The 19,347-nt window shown below is 41.2% G+C and overlaps 1 protein-coding gene across 7 annotated transcripts in view; it reads right to left on the bottom strand.

Moving 5' to 3' along the window:
* LPAR1 (lysophosphatidic acid receptor 1) overlaps positions 1-19,347 on the bottom strand; it is a 100,779-nt gene that overhangs the window by 63,763 nt on the left and 17,669 nt on the right. For 5 of the 7 annotated variants that reach the window (XM_037902111.2, XM_007065191.4, XM_043546982.1 and 2 more), the window contains one exon: positions 709-862. In XM_037902111.2, the coding sequence (XP_037758039.1) occupies positions 709-768 (60 nt within the window). In that variant the 5' untranslated portion in view covers positions 769-862. Of the gene's footprint in view, positions 1-708; positions 863-3,454; positions 3,503-19,347 lie in introns of those variants that run through there. The other 2 variants (XM_027827539.3, XM_037902113.2) reach the window with 2 other exon arrangements.

Below are 19,347 nucleotides of genomic sequence, written 5' to 3'. Positions count from 1 at the left end.
CAGAGTCTAGTTTTGTAATAGTGCTGTGATAAGACAGACATATAAAAAGAGATGAACTCACAAGTGTTTAGAGATTATATCTACACTGTGTGTACACTGCAAAAAAAAAAAAGTGTGTTAACTCGTGTTAACTAACCTGCGGTTTTTTTGTTTGAGGGAGTTTTTTTTGTTTGTTTGTTTTTGCAGTTTAGACATACCCTACACGTGGCTGAATTGTTCTTTTTCTAATGTAGGGGTAGGACAGTCCCTGCTAGCTCATGCAATATTTGGTCAACGTATGTGAATTTAGTAGCAATATTTTGGCCAGTATTTGGTCCTGTGTTTTCTCATTAACAAAAACAAATGGAGAGTAATTGTGTGAGTGAGAGAGAGAGAGAGAGAATGAGCATGCACATGACTGCGCCTAGAACAATTAGGCCCTGATCCCAGTTGGGACCTCAAGGTGTGACTAAAACACAAATAACAGTGGACTGTGAACTAGCTTCTATTAATAAAGTACGGTAGCTACTAACAGAATAGCGTCCCTTCACAAAAAGGACAACATTATGCAATGAATGCCGAGTATATCCAGAGTACAAAACATCAGGAGGAATTCTATCAATGACTTGAAACCAAGCTAGCCAATGATTAGGAATCCAATCTTCACATCTTTCTGTACACAAGTTTGATCAACTCTACTCTACCAGAATTTTGTATTAGTCTACTCACCTCAATTATCTGTGGTAGCGACATCATTGAGGAGGGCACCAAAGCAGACGGCGCTGCCATGGTAGCTCAGCAGATGTTAACTATGTTAGGCCCTTCCTTCACACCTGAAGTATTGACACAGTTGGTCAGATCTCAATCATGCTGGCATCCACTCCTAGAAGGAAGGAAAAAAACCTTTAGATCACCAAGAAAGCCATGTAAGCATAACCACCCAAATACCAAACTGCCTCCAAACCAATCTCCGATTAATTTAATTGCATGGCACAGTTTGCCTATTGGATACATGACCATTTACAGAAGACTTCCAAGAGAAGTTTCAAAGGGCACCTTTGAAAGTTTGGTTCAGGACAATAAAATATTTAACCCAGCCATGTAAAACTAAATTTAAACATACTGAATCCAGCAACATGTTAACAAAAAAATTCCAATGTATGTTTTAAAAGAAATGAGATATCGTGACATACATAGTACCAGCATTATGTGCATGCATTTCTTCACCAGGAAAATTGTTTCAGAAAAATTAGTTTTCAGCTTGAATGATATTAACGATTTCTAAAGTACCAACATGATAAACCAACATTTTATTTTTTTATTTGAAACAAAGATAATATAACTACTCTCAGATCTCTAATTGTAAACCAGAGATGGATCTCTCCTCCCCTCCAAACTGTCTAAATACTGCAGCATGATACAGTATGATCACATTAACTGCATAATTTTTCCCCATCAAAACAGACTAACTACTAGTAGCTTGAGTCTCAACATAACTGATACTCAGTTTTAAAAGCAAAATATGCTTATTCAAGAATGCAATTCAATACTTGAAAATTCCCCAAACTTCTTCAGAAACATCCCAGTGTTATATTTAAAAAAAAAATACAAACATTACTGCTCATTACCCATCTCTAAAGGAGACAGGCATTTGTAGTTAAAGGTAATATAATGATGTCAGCTTTCCTAAGACATGCTGAAATAATTTGGAGGATGAACAGAAGTACAGCAGCCCTTGATAATTTTTAGTTTGCATTCATTCTTTTTTGTTTGTGCTACTTACACCACTCAAACGGTTTTTTGTGAAGTATGATAAATGTATTCCCTTAGGTCACTTATTGGTTAAGGTTCAATTGTTGACTGATTTTTGTTTTATGGGGGGAGAATTTATTCAAACATTTTAACTTTGTCTTCCGTTGCCATAGATATATTCTTTCTAACATCCTCATTTTGTCAGGTATCTCTTATACAGTTTTAGATAATTTATCTGGATAGTTTAATTGAGTGCGTAAAATGATATTTTAAACAAGTCTGCCACTTCAGTAAGTATGCTAAACCATTTCAGAAAACAGCAATGACCCTTTTTCTGGAAAATTTTAAGTCTGGCCTTTTGCTGCCTGTGTCTAGTGTAGACTTGTTGTGTTGTTGATCTTCCAGCCTTGTATTACCTTGTATTGCATTCCAGAAGCAGTAACAATGGTGGAGGCATGAGTGTAGACAAGGCGCTGTCGTTTATACCCCTATGTCATCTCACCCTTATCAGAGCTAGTCCAGATGTCATTCTGGCAAAACTGCCAGCAGCTGCCTGATCCCACCATTGCTACCACTAGTATAGCTAGTAATGCAACAGTAGAGGTTTAAGAAAAAGAAGGGGAACAGACAACACCATTGTGTCTTGGTAATTAATACACATGCATGCAATACAGTTGCAACATTCCATGCATCTGGTACTCTGTGTGAAAGGAATATACTTCAAATGGTCTCTCACTTAAGTTGCGGGTATTTAAAGGTGTACTCAAATGTAGTTTGAGCTACTGGTCTCAGGCAGAGATACACACATTTGTGAACTCTGGGCATGATTATTGCAACTCCTCTATAGAAATGAAGACACATTCTGAGAAAGCTCCCAATGACACAAAACAGAGCGGCCTGTGCGCTTCGGAATAGCACATTGCACCTCCTCAAGCTGTACTGGCTCCCCACTGAACATGAAGTACAGTTCAAAGTCTCAGTCCCGATTAAAGTCCTTCGTAGGATCAACACTAGGTGCCTAAGAGATGTTTTCTTCCTTGGTAACCATGACAACCTCCCACAATGGCTACATGCCACAACTCTCGAACAACATGGGGAGATTCATGGAGTGCCGGAGACAGACCTTTCAGAGGAGCTGGGCCTACATTATGGAACTCACACTCACGGACAGAATGATGGTGCTCAGGACTAAATGCAAAACACACCGACAGCCAATATCTTAGTAAACAACTCAAGACATTTCTTCTACACATTTTGAAGGAGGTAAGGAGAGCGATTGCCTTTACCGCTAGTTCGGTCCTTGCAACATGCTCCGATACTAGGATAATGGTTCAAGACAAATTTGATTACATTAGACATGCCATCGTTAAAGTTTTTCCCACAAACCAAGAACAAAGGTGCAGTAGGAAAACAGATTTGTTAGTCAAATGCAAAAGAGTTCCCTATTCAGGTTGCTTTGGCCGAGGCTATACCAGCTTCTTTGTGTATTTCCCTTCATTACATGTGCAAAAAATGAAATAAAGAACGGTGAAAAGAAATTAAGTTAGTGTGTTCTCTGAAACTAGTTTTAAGATGATCAAATTCCAGTATCTCAACTTTTGAAAATGGAATTTAGCAGTTTCATTCACAAACAAAAATCCCCAGCGTCCCTGTATACTGATATATATTAATGGCCATGGAAAAGATTTAAATGTTTTGTAGGCAAATTTAATGCTGTCCCTACCTAACATTGCCTTTCCTGGAAGACGTTGTGGAAAACTGCTCCCACTGACTGTACTGAACATCCAACAGATATGAAAAAAAGAGTTAATTGGTATTTATCAGACTGAGGCCACAGCGTAGTCATCTAGATCAACCCTGCCAGTAAAAAGAAAAGGAGTACCCTTGGCACCTTAGAGACTAACAAATTTATTTGAGCATAAGCTTTCGTGAGCTACAGCTCACTTCATTGGATGCATGCAGTGGAAAATACAGTGGGGAGATTTTATATACACAGAGAACATGAAACAATGGGTGTTACCATACACACTGTAACGAGAGTGATCAGGTAAGGTGAGCTATTACCAGCAGGAGAGGGGAAAAAAAACAAAAAACCCACAACCTTTTGCAGTGATAGTCAAGGTGGGCCATTTCTAGCAGTTGACAAGAATGTGTGAGGAACGGGGGGGTGGGGGGGGTGAATAAACATTGGGAAATAGTTTTACTTTGTGTAATGACGCATCCACTCCCAGTCTCTATTCAAGCCTAAGTTAACGGTGTCCAGTTTGCAAATTAATTCCAATTCAGCAGTCTCTCATTGGAGTCTGTTTTTGAAGTTTTTTTGTTGAAGAATTGCCACTTTTAGGTCTGTAATCGAGTGACCAGAGAGACTGAAGTGTTCTCCGACTGGTTTTTGAATGTTATGCTCAAATAAATTGGTTAGTCTCTAAGGTGCCACAAGTACTCCTTTTCTTTTTGCGCATACAGACTAACACGGCTGTTACTCTGAAACCTTTTTGAATGTTATAATTATTGACGTCCGATTTGTGTCCATTAATTCTTTTACGTAGAGACTGTCCAGTTTGGCCAATGTACATGGCAGAGGGGCATTGCTGGCACATGATGACATATCACACTGGTAGATGTGTAGGTGAACGAGCCTCTGATAGTGTGGCTGATGTGATTAGACCCTATGATGGTGTCCCCTGAATCAATATGTGGACACAGTTGGCAATGGGCTTTGTTGCAAGGATAGGTTCCTGGGTTAGTGTTTTTGTTGTGTGGTTGCTGGTGAGTATTTGCTTCAGGTTGGGGGGCTTTCTGTAGGCAAGGACTGGCCTATCTCCCAAGATCTGTGAGAGTGATGGGTCGTCCTTCAGGATAGGTTGTAGATCCTTGATGATGCGCTGGAGAGGTTTCAGTTGGGGGCTGAAGGTGACAGCTAGTGGCGTTCTGTTATTTTCTTTGTTGGGCCTGTCCTGTAGTAGGTAACTTCTGGGTACTCTTCTGGCTCTGTCAATCTGTTTCTTCACTTCAGCAGGTGGGTATTGTAGTTGTAAGAACGCTTGATAGAGATCTTGTAGGTGTTTGTCTCCGTCTGAGGGGTTGGAGCAAATGCGGTTGCATCGTAGAGCTTGGCTCTAGACAATGGATCGTGTGCCAGTAAGTTTCCTATTCTTAATTCACTTTCGTCAAAGCCAACATATATTTAGCATGCCAAGTAAGAGCAGATAGTAATGCAGGAAAGCTGTGTTCCACATGCTTCTCTGAGTCAGTCATGTCTTTTTTTGTTTAAGCTCAGTCTCTGCCTGCCATTGTGTAAGGTATTCCTCCCTCTTAAATAGGGTCATCCTAGAAAGCTTGCTTCAGTTTCATACATAGCCCAGCATGCTTACATCACATGTAACTGAAACCGACCATCTTCTATGCACTAGGGTCAGTTTTTCCATCTTCTTTATATAGCTCTCCACTGAGCCCTCTTCTCCCCAGCTTAGCTCCTGCAAGAAATCTTTTCATTCTTTCCACACGGCACTCTGCTCCAGATCTCTGCTACTGTCCTCACACTGAGGAAAAAACATGGGGACCTAGCCTTCCCCAAAAGGCCTTCAGAGGAAACTAAATAACCAAGACAGAGCACTTTAAAACTCCCAAATCCTTCGCAAAACACAGTTTTGGCTATTTTATAACTCTCTGATATTTAGACTAAACAAGGATGCCCTCTGACAAACACAGAAAGCAGATTAACACTGTGTGAATATTAGTGTGCGCTTATTTTATTTTTTACCAAAAGAAACTTCTTTATTTGATTAAACACGAATACGTCAGTAAAGATCTTTTCTAGTCCTTGGCCACTAGCTTCCCCTGCCGCTGGTTTGATAGATTTTATCACTTTCTCTCTAGCCTTGGTAAGCCTAGCGTAAATGCCTCATGAGGTCTTACTACCTTCTCCAAAGACAGCTGGGGATAATGGTCCACACGCACTATATTTTTCCCATTGCTTCTTCTCTTCTCTTTTTATTCCCCAAATGTTGTTACTGTTGGAAAATAGTGGTCAGGCTTCTAATGATAAAAAAAGGGGAGGCTCCGGGCTGGGCCAAGGGGTTTGGCATGTGGGAGGGGACTCCAGGCTGAGGCAGGGGGTTGGGAGTGGGTATGGGCTCTGGGGTGGGGCCAGAAATGAGGGGTTCAGGGTGCAGGAGGGGGATTCAGACTGGGACAGGGATGCGGGCTCTGGGGTGGGGCTGAGGAGGTGGAGTGTGGGAGGGGGTTCTGAGCTTGGTCAGGGGGTTGGGGTGCAGGCTCCAGCAGCAAGTTTGGGTGCTGAAGGGGACTCAGGCTTGGGGCAGGGATGTGGGAGGGTGTGTGTGGTCTGGGAGGGAGTTTGGGGGTGGGGGTGGGCAAGGGGTTGGGGAGCGGGATGGGGCTCAAGCTCCAGGAGGGAGTTTGGGTTTGGGAGGGGGCACGGACTCGACTCACCTCGGGTGGCGCCCCACATGTAGCAACATGTCCCTCACTTCCTAGGCGGAGGCACAGCCAGGCGGCTCGGTACACTGCCGTTGCCTGAAGGCGCTGCCCCTGCAGCTCCCATTGGCCATGGTTCCCGGCCAATGGGAGCTGCACAGCTGGCACTCAGGGCGGGGGCAGTGTGCGGAGCCCCCCTGGCTGGCCCTTCGCCTAGGAGCCAAGGGACACTTTGCCACTTGCGGGGAGCCGTGTGAAGCCAGCTTGGGAGCCTGCCAGACTCGCACCAACCAGACTTTTAATGGCCCAGTCAGCAGTGCTGACCAGAGCTGCCAGGGTCCCCTTTCGACCGGGCATTTCAGTTGAAAACCGGACACCTGGCAACCCTATCTCCTTATACCCACCAGACAGCATCAAAAGACGAAAAAGATTCTGAATCCATTCGTCCTTAAATTGATTATGTTCACTATATCATGTACCAAAGTGAGAGATACAACACAAAAAGCGTAAAACCTATTAAATGCTATCTTAATTTGGTTTTATTTAGAAGTTTAATGCATCTTGGCTCATAACTCCTCGAATGGGGAGAAAGTGGTTATATCTGTTTCCATAAAAACTAACGATTTGTTTTAAGATTTCTCCAAACAAATATAAACTAGAGTTAATTCAAAATTCCTAAACATACTCTGAGGGCACGTCTATTTATTCATTCACTTTGCCATATTTAATCACTTCTACAAACATATAAATTATTTCTCTTAGCAGCTACATTTAACAGCCAAATAAAGAGAAGTATTTTAAGACTCTTTTGGGAATCACTTGCTTAAGCAGCAGAGGGTGCCACCAGATACAACGAGGGCTGTACTAGAATGTGTGTCCCGCGGTGTGAGCGTCTTCATTTGTTACATACCATAGATACTTTGACTAGATGCATCAGAGATACTTTAAAATGTTGAGCACAGCATCAGAGAGGCTACAGGCCTGACCTGCACGATGACAAGTGTCTAGGGCAGGGGTGGGCAAACTTTTTGGCCCGAGGGTCACATCAGTGTTGCAAAACTGTATGGGGGGCTGCGTAGGGAAGGCTGGGCCTCCCCAAACAGCCTGGCCCCTGCCCCATATTCGCCCGCTACCACTCCCCCTCAGAACCCCTAACCCATCCAACCCCCACTGCTCCTTGTCCCCTGACTGCCCCCTCCTGGGACCCCCTGCCCCAAACCACCCTCCCACTCCCTGTCCCCTGACTGCCCTGACCCCTATCCTCACCCCCACCCCCTGACAGGCCCCCCAGGACTCCCACGCGCTATCCAAGCCCCCCTGTTCCCTGACCCTTGACTGCCCCAGAACCTCCACCCCATTCAACTGCCCCCTGCTCCCTGTCCCCTGACTGCCCCCCAGGACCTCCGCCCCAACCGCCCGCTGTCTGCCCCCCGGGACCCCACACCAAATCCCCCCCACCCCGCCGCTCAGAGCGTCAGGAGCTTGCAGCCCCGCCTTCCGCACAGCGGCATAACAGCAGGGGAGGGGCTGGGGGTAAGCCTCCTGGGCCAGGGGCTCAGGGGCTGGGCAGGATGGTCCCACGGGCTGAAGTTTGCCCACCTCTGGTCTAGGGTGACCAGACAGCAAATATGAAAAATTGGGACTGGGGGTGAGGGGTAATAGGAACCTATATAAGAAAAAGACCCAAAAATCGGGACTGTCCCTATAAAATCAGGACATCTGGTCACCCTAAAGTGTCTCCTGACAGATACTCTCTCATTCACTGCATTGGCAGTTGAAAGTGCTCAGTAATATGCAGGAACTAGCCAGGAAAGAGGAGAAGGCAGACCATAAAGAGAACCAAAGAATCAGAGACTTTCTCTGCAAGTGAAAATGGCAAGTGATATGGCTAATTTTTACCACCTGGCGACTTATTTGCAGTGAGCTGTTCAAACATAATATTAAGAGTTGAGAAGTAAAACTGAGACCCCAGGCCTCTACATGGGTTACACTATTATTTTATGGGTTTTTTTTGGCAAACAAGAGTCACTCTAATGCTATGGTCACAGGTACCCATACAATCTCCTCATTCTGAAAGTTTACTTTGCATATGAGACTGAAAAACTAACCAGCACCGTTTTTTATTTGAATTGTATGTCCATATATTAGGGAAACCAGATACATAACCTCATCTTTGAGGACTGAGTTCATTCTACACAAAAGGCACATTTCCAGCTCCCAAAATTTTCTTTTAGAAAATGAAAACTGGAGATGGGTTTTCGAGGCAACAAATTGGACCAAACAGATTTAAATTAGCTTGTAATTTAAAGATAGGTTACAGTGGTTATTTGTATGAGGCATTTAAGGTCTTTTGCAGTTCATACGGACATGGGAATTTGTCCTATAGAAAAAGCAGGGAGTATATAGATTTTAAGTATTTTAAGTAATCGCCAAAACAAATAATGAAACAGTTAAATTAAGTACTATCAATAATTGTATATTACTAATATACTGTAGTATACCACTAAAAATAAGGAAGCGTGAGACACCACTACAGCTCTCTGGTATTCAATTTTGGAGAAGTGAGAAGAGATTGAAAATGTTGAGCTTATACAGCATGAAGATTAGTGAAGAACAGGGTGGTGGTGTTCTGTCGACAGGCAGAATTCTGTTATGATAACTGATGGAAGTATCAGAAGTTATGAAGAGGTTCACATGCCCTGCAGGGGCATCTCCTTGTAGCTAGGTCTGGGAATTAGCTCTGGCCCCATCTGGCGCCTCCTTCCATCGGTTGGTTACTCACGCTGCGGCCCCGTTCTCCCTTTGTAACTCTGCCCTCCGACCAGGTCACTAGATTGTTTATCTGGACGGGTAGGACTAAGTCCCATCGGACAAGCTGTCCATATGCTATTTCAAGCAGTCTTCCGTTCCAATTTTCCACGTCCTGTGCCACTCTCTCAGTGACTGGTAGGGGAACCCAGGCCTGCCTTCTATTCTGGGTTCCAGCCCTGAGGCCCTATGACTAGCAGTTTAATCCCAGACCCTGTTATTTCCCTGGGCTCCTTTCTACCCCTCCTCTCTCTCCTTGCCTATCTCGGAGTTTACCACTGGAGCTTCCTCCACACCCTGTGGCTACTTCACCCCTCTAGGCCTCTTGTAAGACTGCCTAGTCCAGGCAGGATCCAGGGCTTATTCTCCCCTGGCCAACTCCCTTCTCTCTAGGGAATGACTACAGACTTCATACCTGCATCCCCTCTTCTGCTCTCACTTCCTAGCTTTATGGTTCTATCCCAGCTGGGCTTCATCTGTCCTAGGACCTATCAATCCCTGGTTCCCCTCCAGGTGCAGCATTTGAGATTAACTGGCCCCACCTGGCCCACATTAACCTGCTCAGGGCTTGGATGTGGCGTACATCCCATCACAGAAGTATTGCCGTTTACTTCCAGTGTGGTTGTAGCCATTTTGGCTCTAGTATAGAAGAGAGACAAGGTGGGTGAGGTAATATCTTTTAGTGGACCAACTTCTGTTGGTGAGAGAACAACAAGGAGTCTGGTGGCACCTTAAAGACTAACAGATTAATTTGAGCATAAGCTTTCATGGGTAAAAACCTCACTTCTTCAGATGCATGTGTGGATACAGACTAACACGGTTACCCCCTGATACTTGTTGGTGAGAGAGAGGTTTTCGAGCTTACACACACTGAGAAGTTGTTCCAATCAAAGTAAAAAGTAGCCTAGAGCACAATGAACCTCGCCCCAGTCCTCCACTTTCTTCACTGTCTTGCCACTGAATACCAAGTTTCAGAACTCATCTTTTAAGTGATGGGAACAGCATGAGTTACTGGAGGGACTGCCTACCTCTGCGTGACCACGGCCTCCCACAACGGCTGCGTTCCACTGGAGCAATCTAATTGTCAACCTCAGGAGTGAGGCTTGTGTGAGCAGAAGTCAACTTTTAAGAAGATCTGCTCCTTGAAGAGATCAGAATGACCACAAACCTCAATGAATGTGAAGTTAAAAATACCTCCATGTTTCAGAACACGCAGACACCATGTACAAGAAACCAACAGATCAAGGTTCATTCAAAAGTACAAAATACTGAAAAGTGATGGGGACAATGTATTAACCAAAATCACTGATGCATGGAACTCTCTCTTCTCTTAATGTATATATGCACACACACACACAAATAGTGCACGCCCACAGAAAATCCCTGTAATAGAAGGGGCAACAGGATATGAGAAACGGGGTCACATCACCCACAAACATATGTATAGTTTCTGCTGAGTATTTTTTTCATAAAATGCTTATCTGAATTCCTCAACTAGCCTATCACGTGCAGTAAAGGAGAAGTCACTAAAGTAGTAGTAATTAAGCAGCTCATCTGGACTTAACAGCCAAAACCAGTAGAGAACATGTCAGAGCAGCACTAAAACACTGAAATCCCTGTCACAGTCAGATACACATGCACAGATTAACCTAAACCAACAGCCCAAAGCTAGTATCGTGTGTGTTGCTGCAGCAACCTGCACTATTCTGAGTAACTAATTTTTATGTATTATATATAGAACCCTGGTTGGAATCCAGCTGGTGGCCGGATAGGTGGATTTCCCACCGGAGCATTCGCCTAGAACCACACTGCTGTGAGCCCCACCCCTTCATCTTTCATAACATCTTCTAGCTTATGGCATCTGGTAAATTTTTAAAGTGCTGGCTGACAAGAAAAATCTTAAAATCTTTCCAAGTAAAGGTTAAGACAGTTTCTAAGAGCTCTCCAGATTTAACATAAAATAATAGAGCATAAAACCTGAAAATACATAGGAAAACCATTGCACAGACAAATTATAAAGGTCAGATCACAAACTAAGCAGGGGGGAAAAGTCAATACTGCCTGCTTGTACTGTGTCTGACTACTTGACCTGCTTAACAGAACTATTACGGTGAGAAGCTTCTGATAGATTATCAGGTTCTTGAAAGTGCTCCATCTGGAAATTAATAGGTCCATATTAAAAATACTCCACAACTCTGGCTGGATGATATACAATAGGCACTGCTGTAGAAACACACATACACGCACACAAAGTTGATTATGGTCTTGCATCAGTATAAAAATCAGGAATAATTCCATTTAAGTCAATGAAATTACATGGATATAAAATTAGTGAGTTCAGAATCAGGCCCTGAGCCCCTGGGGGAAAAAATAAAGGAAATAGAATCCTCAGACAAAATGTAGTAGAGCAAAAAGGCACAGTGCCAGAAAATGCAATCGCTTATTAAAGAGGAACAAGTCTGAACCACAAAAGGACAAGGGCAGCTTCTTACTAATGAGGTTTTGACAGCTTGCTGTATTACAAGGCATTGAAAGAGTGCCAAGAATTAGTGAGCAGATTCAAACACATCATAACCAAACTATGAAATGGCAGGTGTTTAATACAAATATTGCTCTAATTACGCCTACTGTTTATAGACACAGTTATCTTTACAGTAAACACATCCAGCAAACAGACAACTATATATGGGGAAGTACATAGGTGCCATACATTTAATGATGAAACTGCAGATTATGGAATTTCTTCTGCTTTATGAACATGACTAATCTCTACCAGATGCTATTTGGCCACAAGACAGTATTCAGCATCTAGAAAGCTTCATTTATTTTAAAACTCCAAGAATTGGGTTCGCTAAGATAATTGACACCGTAGTACAGATCTGACATCCACAACACACAAATATCCCTAATGAATAAAGTGCACATCTCTCAAAAAATGTTGTACTTGATCATGTTAATCTCTGGATCGTCTGTCCCAGACTCAACACGAAGAGGAACAAAAGTGTCATTTTTAAAGTTATTTTTAAAAGGTAGAAGAATAGATCTCTGTATAGAAGTAAAGGTGAGGTTGGAAGTACATGGGCAGTGGGACAGCATGTTGTTTGAACTCCACAACTAATTTGTTTGAGACCCTAAGTATATATTTACTTCATTGGAAAGAAGTCGAAGCTGTTATAAGCAGACTCATTAGGCCGAAGGGTAAACTGGGATTTTAGAATTAGTAACTTTTCACTATGCCAGATTCTCTCTTTGATGATCTGCTTCAACCTTGCAGTTTTAAACATTGAACCCAAATCAGAGCTAGGTAAGGAGTACTTGTGGCACCTTAGAGACTAACAAATTTATTAGAGCATAAACTTTCATGAGCTACAGCTCACTTCATCGGATGCATACAGTGGGAAATATAGTGGGGAGATTTTATATACACAGAGAACATGAAACAGTGGGTGTTACCATACACCCTGTAACAAGAGTGACCAGGAAAGGTGAGCTATTACCAGCAGGAGAGCAGGGGGGGAAAAACCTTTTGTAGTGATAATCAAACTGCTGGAAATGGCCCACCTTGATTATCACTATGAAAAGCGAGATCTTTCCAAGGGACAATGGCACATAGACAGACCCTCAGACATGCACCCATGAGCCCTGGATTGTCCTAGAACTCCCTTCCTTAGCTTCTGGTACAGAGGGCCAGGATAGTAGCAACTCACCTCTGCATCTTCTTCCAGACACAGTTTCTTCTGGTGGGCACCCATTGGCTGAAACTATATCCCTTAACCACTCTGTGACTCACTTTCTCCATATCAAAAGTGAGGGGGAGGGTAATAGTACTGCCTGCTATACCGGGGAGTTCTGAAACTTAAATCCTTATTTTTTGGAAAGTTCTTCGAGGTACTCGGATGGAAGGCACAACAGACTTACCAACAACTATGTGCCCCACCTGAAACTGGGTGCATACCCTAATTATTCTTTGTCATTGTGATCCATTTTTTACAAAATATCTAAAACCAAAAGTACATGAGAAGTAAGTCATATTGCTCCCTATATTTAAACAGTATGTGTCACTTTTATTGCATGCTAACTAAATGCACTGTTTCGTGTTTGTGTTTTTATATATGCATTCACAAAGTGAATGTTTTCACTGTTCACTTTAACAATTTTACTGTTTTAATATTACATCTAGGCACCAATGTAATAAAAATTAACACAAAAATACTCAAAAAGAGTGTTTGTTAAAGATATTTATTTTATACACATAAATGTGCATTTGTGGTTGTTTTGTGGGGAGAGGGAAGGAAGAAAGGGTTGCAGTGGTTCCTGGTAGTTTTCTCGAGAATTTTATTTTATCATTTGGTCAATGCAGGCGCTGTTATGTGCTAGCAAACGTCACCATAAAGTATGTAAATACGAAAGAGAGAAAATGGATCTAATTCTGCTCTGTTACAAAAGAGAATCTAGTTTAGTATTATTATATTACAGTCGTGCTACGCACTACTAAAAATTTTAAGCACCTCAAACTACAACCACAAAATGTTGTCCTCTAGCTTCATCATCACAGCATAGACCATGTTACACCAAATTTATGGACAACTAGGTTAAAGTAGCTATAAGAAATTTAACAATATTTCTATTAGACAAGAACACCAAATTGAAACCATTCTTGAAAAAAATGCTTAAGCAATTACTATGTTTTGTTTTTTTGCAAGCGACCAAGGGCAATATTTTTATTAAAGCCACAAGGTCTTTGAAAACAGTGTTTTATTTTCAGGCCAAAAGTCAAACCTGGCAAATGCAGGTGAGAATCTATTGACTTCACTGTGACTTGATCCAGGTCTAAATTTGGCCAATTGTGCAACAGGCATTGGTTACTCTTGTTTTCTATGCAATAATTTACTCCAGTAGTTTACTTCAAACAAACCACTGTATAAATATGGCAACTATTTTTGGTTTTTATGGCTGCACCAGTATTTTAAAAAATGTGGACGCACAATTAGTTTTTATGCCAAAGTAATGTTTTATTAGGAGACATTGTCTTATTTTGTAGCAGTGAGCAGATTGTTGAATCTTGACCTTGAGTTCAGTACATGCTGTACTAAGACAAATACATTTGCAGAAGCTAAACTCATGTGAAACTTTACCAAAATGACCTAGCTAAGCACACTGACTCAACTCAAATTGATTAAACTGTTATGACCCCAAAGATGCATGTTTGTTTATTCCCCCCCCCCCAACCACCACAACCCATTACTCATTCCAGAATGTATTTTGCCTGGAGCTACAATCTAAGATAAACTCCTGCACTCTGCATTCAATTGCGAGGCGATTACAAGGATTACAATACATAATGCCTTTGTTTCAATAATTGGGGGTCTGGATAGCGATAGGAGAAGAGAATGACAAAGAGGAGGGATGCATATACAAAGATATTGATGTGACCAGTTACTAGACAACATCAAATTACTTAGATCTTTTGAGCAAGAGAAAATGTTTGCTGACAACACACATATTTAATGGGAAAATAATCTTTTCAGTTAGTGGAAAAGATCAAAGCTCTTGCAAAGCTATCAAAATGTCCAGAACTGACATATTGCATAAACAGAATTTATAACAGTTAAACGATGAGAATTCAAGTAAATAAAATACATGGCCCCAATCCTGAAAAAAAGTATGAAAGTACTTAATTTAAAGTACACAGACTTCAGTGGGACAACTCACTTGTGTTTGCAGGATTGGGTCTCATTTGTTAACACACTCGGATGTGTCAATCTACCAAGCCAGTGTCAGCCAGCGTTTAGAGACATTTGTTTATAGACAGTTATCTACATTCTCATTTCAGCAAATCACTCTGTTTATCATCATCTATGTGTCTAACAAAAATCAAATTAGTACTTCCTTAATATTAATATCTGTGGCCAGCTCTATGGATGACAGAAATTCTGTAATTTTACCTGATATTCCAGAAATTTGGTTTAGACAACTCCTACAAAATTCTATTCTCCCACAACCCCCAACAAAAAAGGAAAAAATTCATAACGAATTTGGGAGGGCTTCTGAGGACATGAAGTGTCACCTCAGAATAAGAACTTAAACAAATAAACATTTTTTTAAAAAAAAGACCAGGTATCCCTACAATGTATTTTGAAATAGGGAAATCTGTAATATGCTATTTAGAGGAAAAAGGTTTTCAGATCGAATGACAAATCAATATAGACACATTTGAAAGCAGCAAAAAGCAGATTTCACGGAACCTTTGCCAGTTTAAGACGGTGTTAGGGTGGTGTATCAATTCAGGATCAGTGAACAGAGAATTTATTAATTGAAGAGGCCCATTTCTTTCAACTATCTATTCAAGTCTCTTCTGAAATCCCACTTCTGCCATGATACCTAAACAAAATTTGCTGAAGCACAATGGCAAATTTAAAGGGTAATTAGAAATAAACAATTTAGTAGGCTGTATAAAGTAACAACCCTGTCTTACCAAGATGTGGCCAGTCACCAACTGGATCACTTTACTTACACTGTGCACCCCTTGCTCCTCTCCTCTTCAACTTGTGAGCTTCTCTGAGCAGGGACTGTACCTCCTTTTCTATTTAGGATGTGCCTAGAACAGTGTGGTGCTACCAAGTAGAGTTAATAATCCCATGAGAGCTTATTAATGTAGACTGTATTTCAGTGCAGTGAAGAATGAATTAATTTTATTCTATGAACTCTGTTATTCAATTAACTTTGGCCTGAGGGGAAATATTGTTAGCTTGACTCCTTTACCAGACTTCATTATACTGAACATGATAAAGGGATTTTGGCAACCACTGCTATTTCTCTATTAATCACTATTTGAATACATTTTATAGTATTGTAATTAAACCAGTTTAAACAGCAGCAAATCTTCAATTACAGTGCATAACGCAAAAGAAATTCCCTCAAAGCAACGAAGGTAAGAATCTCTTTCAGACATCCACAAGACAGAAGAAACAGGAGTTCTTCTTAGGTTTCAACATGGCGCTGCAACTTTCCGTAAAAGGAAGAGGCAGCTATTAACTGTTCACATGGTTTTGGACACAGCAAATGACACAAGTAACACCACCCTTGCAAGATATGCAATATTACCAGACTTCTCAGATGAAAAACAGCTATATTCTCCCACATAAAATATGTATCCCAGAGCCTTAACTGCCCCTCAATTCTACTGACTGGAAGCATTTTTTATTGGAGTGAACAGAGAGGGGTGGAAAACAAGAGCTGGCTACAGAGGTGCGCATTCTGTTCCCCACTGAGCTTTTACAGATGAATATGGATTCCTGAAGTTTTAATACAAGTTCTCAAAAGTCTGAGCAGGCAGTCCCAGAAAACTGAAAGACAACTCCTTCATCTCCCCTAAAGCAACATGTAATGGAACAGAACTCAGCTGTACGTTGCACATTGAAGAACACCAACACACAACTCCATGATCGCCAGAGTATTCACAACACACTAGCACATCCACCTCTCTCTCACACGCTCCTTTTCTTTCTTTGTTAGCAGCACATCTCAAACACTGAGAGAAAATCATCGGAGGCAAAATACACCGTTTAGACTGGGTTCATATCATATCCCTAAAAATATAAATGGCATTCAAGTGTCTTAAATTAAAGAAGGAGGGGAAGGAGCCAGTCTATACAGTGAAACCTCCTATAAATGTATTCAGTAAAAAACAACAACAACAAAAAACCTTTGGTGGTGGTCTCTGTCCATTTTCCAGAGGACAAATGTCCACATCACAAAAAAACACCAACACCATAACTGGCTCTAAGGAACCGGCAACCTTTATCAAGTCTCAGCAGAGAGGTCAAAGACTGATTGAATAGGCACAGAAACCGAACTACTATCTCACTTCTCCAGGAGTTTCCTCCATGTCATTAAGGCATACTGGCAAGGAATGGGAGGAAGTTTGCTGCATCTCTATTCTAGTTTTGAGGGCTGTCAGTATAGCACCTTTCACAGAAGCAAACTTTACAGAGACAAAATTAAAGGCAGCTCCTAATCAAGATCGCATAATCTGACGTTGCAGCAGAATTTGAAATCCAAACCAATATCCAGCTCCATATTTTGCAAAAAGGCCTCTCTTCCTCTCCTTATAGTGGGATGGAGCAGTTATTTCTTAGCATATAGTCAATTGCATATTTCTTAGTACATAGTTAATTGCCACTTTTCATTTGGTATTAAATAATTACATCTCTCTTTTCAGCTCATTTTATTTAAAAGACAACTTCTCTTGTAAGCAGCATTTTCTCCAACAAAATCAGTCTCTACCCAGATGGGGTTTTGCTTACAAAATTCCTGAGCGGGCACTAGTGAAAGTGGAGGATTTCTGAGAACCATAACAGATTGTGTCTCAGGTCTCTGACTGGTTTTCCCAGTGTGAATTCCATCATGCTTTACTTATTAAAAGACAGGCTTTGAGCTCAGATCAGAGAGAAACAATGGGATGGAATGAAAGGGACGTAAGGGACATCCCCCTTCAAGAGTGACTTCAATTTTACTTGGTTTACTTACTAAAGCACTAGACATTTGACCTCAAAAGTTTCCTTGAAGTCTAAACTGAGGGCCTTCCTTCAATAAAAGTTCTATGTGTTCAAACTCTAGTTAATTAAGGTAAAAGGTCAAAAGCATGTTATTAAAAAAAGAAAATCAGATCAACCTCCTTCACTTCCACCAACCCTGCTGCCCGCATACCGTTCACTCTCAGGGCTCAGAGACAGTTATTAAAAAGGGGCTCTGGTCAAGCTTCCAACTTTCTGTGGATATAAAGGATTTTCAAACCTTTCATTTTCACAAGCATTGTACAAATATTCATCTTCTTAATATAAAAGACAGAGTACTTGTTAAAGCAGATTACCCAGGGTATAACTGCTCTGTGAAGAGACCATCTTCTGTGCCAACCAATTTACCGTTTCTGTACAAATTAACCCCTATATTTAATTTTGTACCATTCACTTTCTAGCCCCTTCTGCATCCCATCACTTGTTCTTTCTTGCTACAAAAGCAGCTTTCCCTAGTTATTTCGTAAACAAAATTTACCCTCACATGCCGTAATATTTTTCCACAACATGACAATCAACAGATGATCTCAGACTGAGGGATGATTTACATCAGTTGCATTCACAGCTCAGCTTTTGCTCAAAAATGACATCAGACAAACCTCTTGAAAAGGACCTTTGTGGCTAATCAAGGAAAGAGCATTGTCCTGGCAATACTGTGCATAGTATAAAACAGCATCTTTTCCTGACCGAATACATTCAGCAACAAGTTTACTACAAACCGGAGAGACTTGTATTTTGAGCAGCCTCCACATATAAGCCGAATAGTTTCACTGACTCTGCAAGGATATTGCTTTGTCTGAACGCAGGCACAATTGACTGTTCCTTCTTTATTGCTGTTGTTCAATTGGTTCTTTAAATAATCATCTGCCATTTATCTGCTAACTTCAACAATGCACCCTAGTACAAACCAGGGGGCCACTGCTAGGAATAGGCTCATTAAAGCCAGTGGGACTATTCATATAAATAAGGGTGTGCAGGACCAGGAATCAGGTTCTCAGAACAATCTCATGTAAGGAGAACACTCTGAAGCAACAGTGAAGAGGTCATTGTATTATGAGAAGAAAACACTATGAAATATCATCTGAGCTATAATTCAAGTATTGTAATGAACTCAAAGAGCCCTCAACATTTAACTCTGTCTTATACAGAAGGCTTTTCCATGTGTCTAATCATTCCGTTCACTAGAGTTACCAATTTTGGTTGGACACATTCCTGGAGATTTCCCTCACATGACATAATCCTTAATTAAAGATTAATCTTTAATTCCTGGACCTTTGGCAACCCTACCATTCACCTGTCTTTGGACCCCCTCTATTTCGTTTGTATCTTTTTAGATAGAGTGACCGCAACTGAATACAGTATTACTTCAGATGTGGGCATACAGCCAATTTATATAATGGCATTGTATTTTGAGCGTGCCTTTCTATCCCCTCTTTTATATAACTTAATGTTTGTTTTGACTGCTTCTGTACATAAAGAGGCTTTCAAAGAGCTATGCATGACGACACCTAGACCTTTCTCCTGAATGGTTTATTTAAAACAATGTTGATTATGAGTAGTTCAAATTACTCCTTTGCATTTGCATTTGTCATTGTCTTCAATGGGAGCAGAAGTAGGTTAACACAGATCACTTTTGAATACCATCCAAGATTTCTGAATTCGATATTTACTGTTTATTAGGACTCTCTGAATGCTTGAAATGAATGTTATTCTTCCTGCAACATGTTAGCATACAATGGTTTGTTTTTGCGGATGATTCATAAGTAAAAGAACACTGGCTCTGCTTTTAAAA

The sequence above is a fragment of the Chelonia mydas genome, chromosome 5 (assembly GCF_015237465.2).
Source record: "Chelonia mydas isolate rCheMyd1 chromosome 5, rCheMyd1.pri.v2, whole genome shotgun sequence".
NCBI lineage: Eukaryota > Metazoa > Chordata > Testudines > Cheloniidae > Chelonia > Chelonia mydas.
Note: the sequence above shows the minus strand (reverse complement) of the source record. Positions and strands in the feature narration are given on the sequence as shown.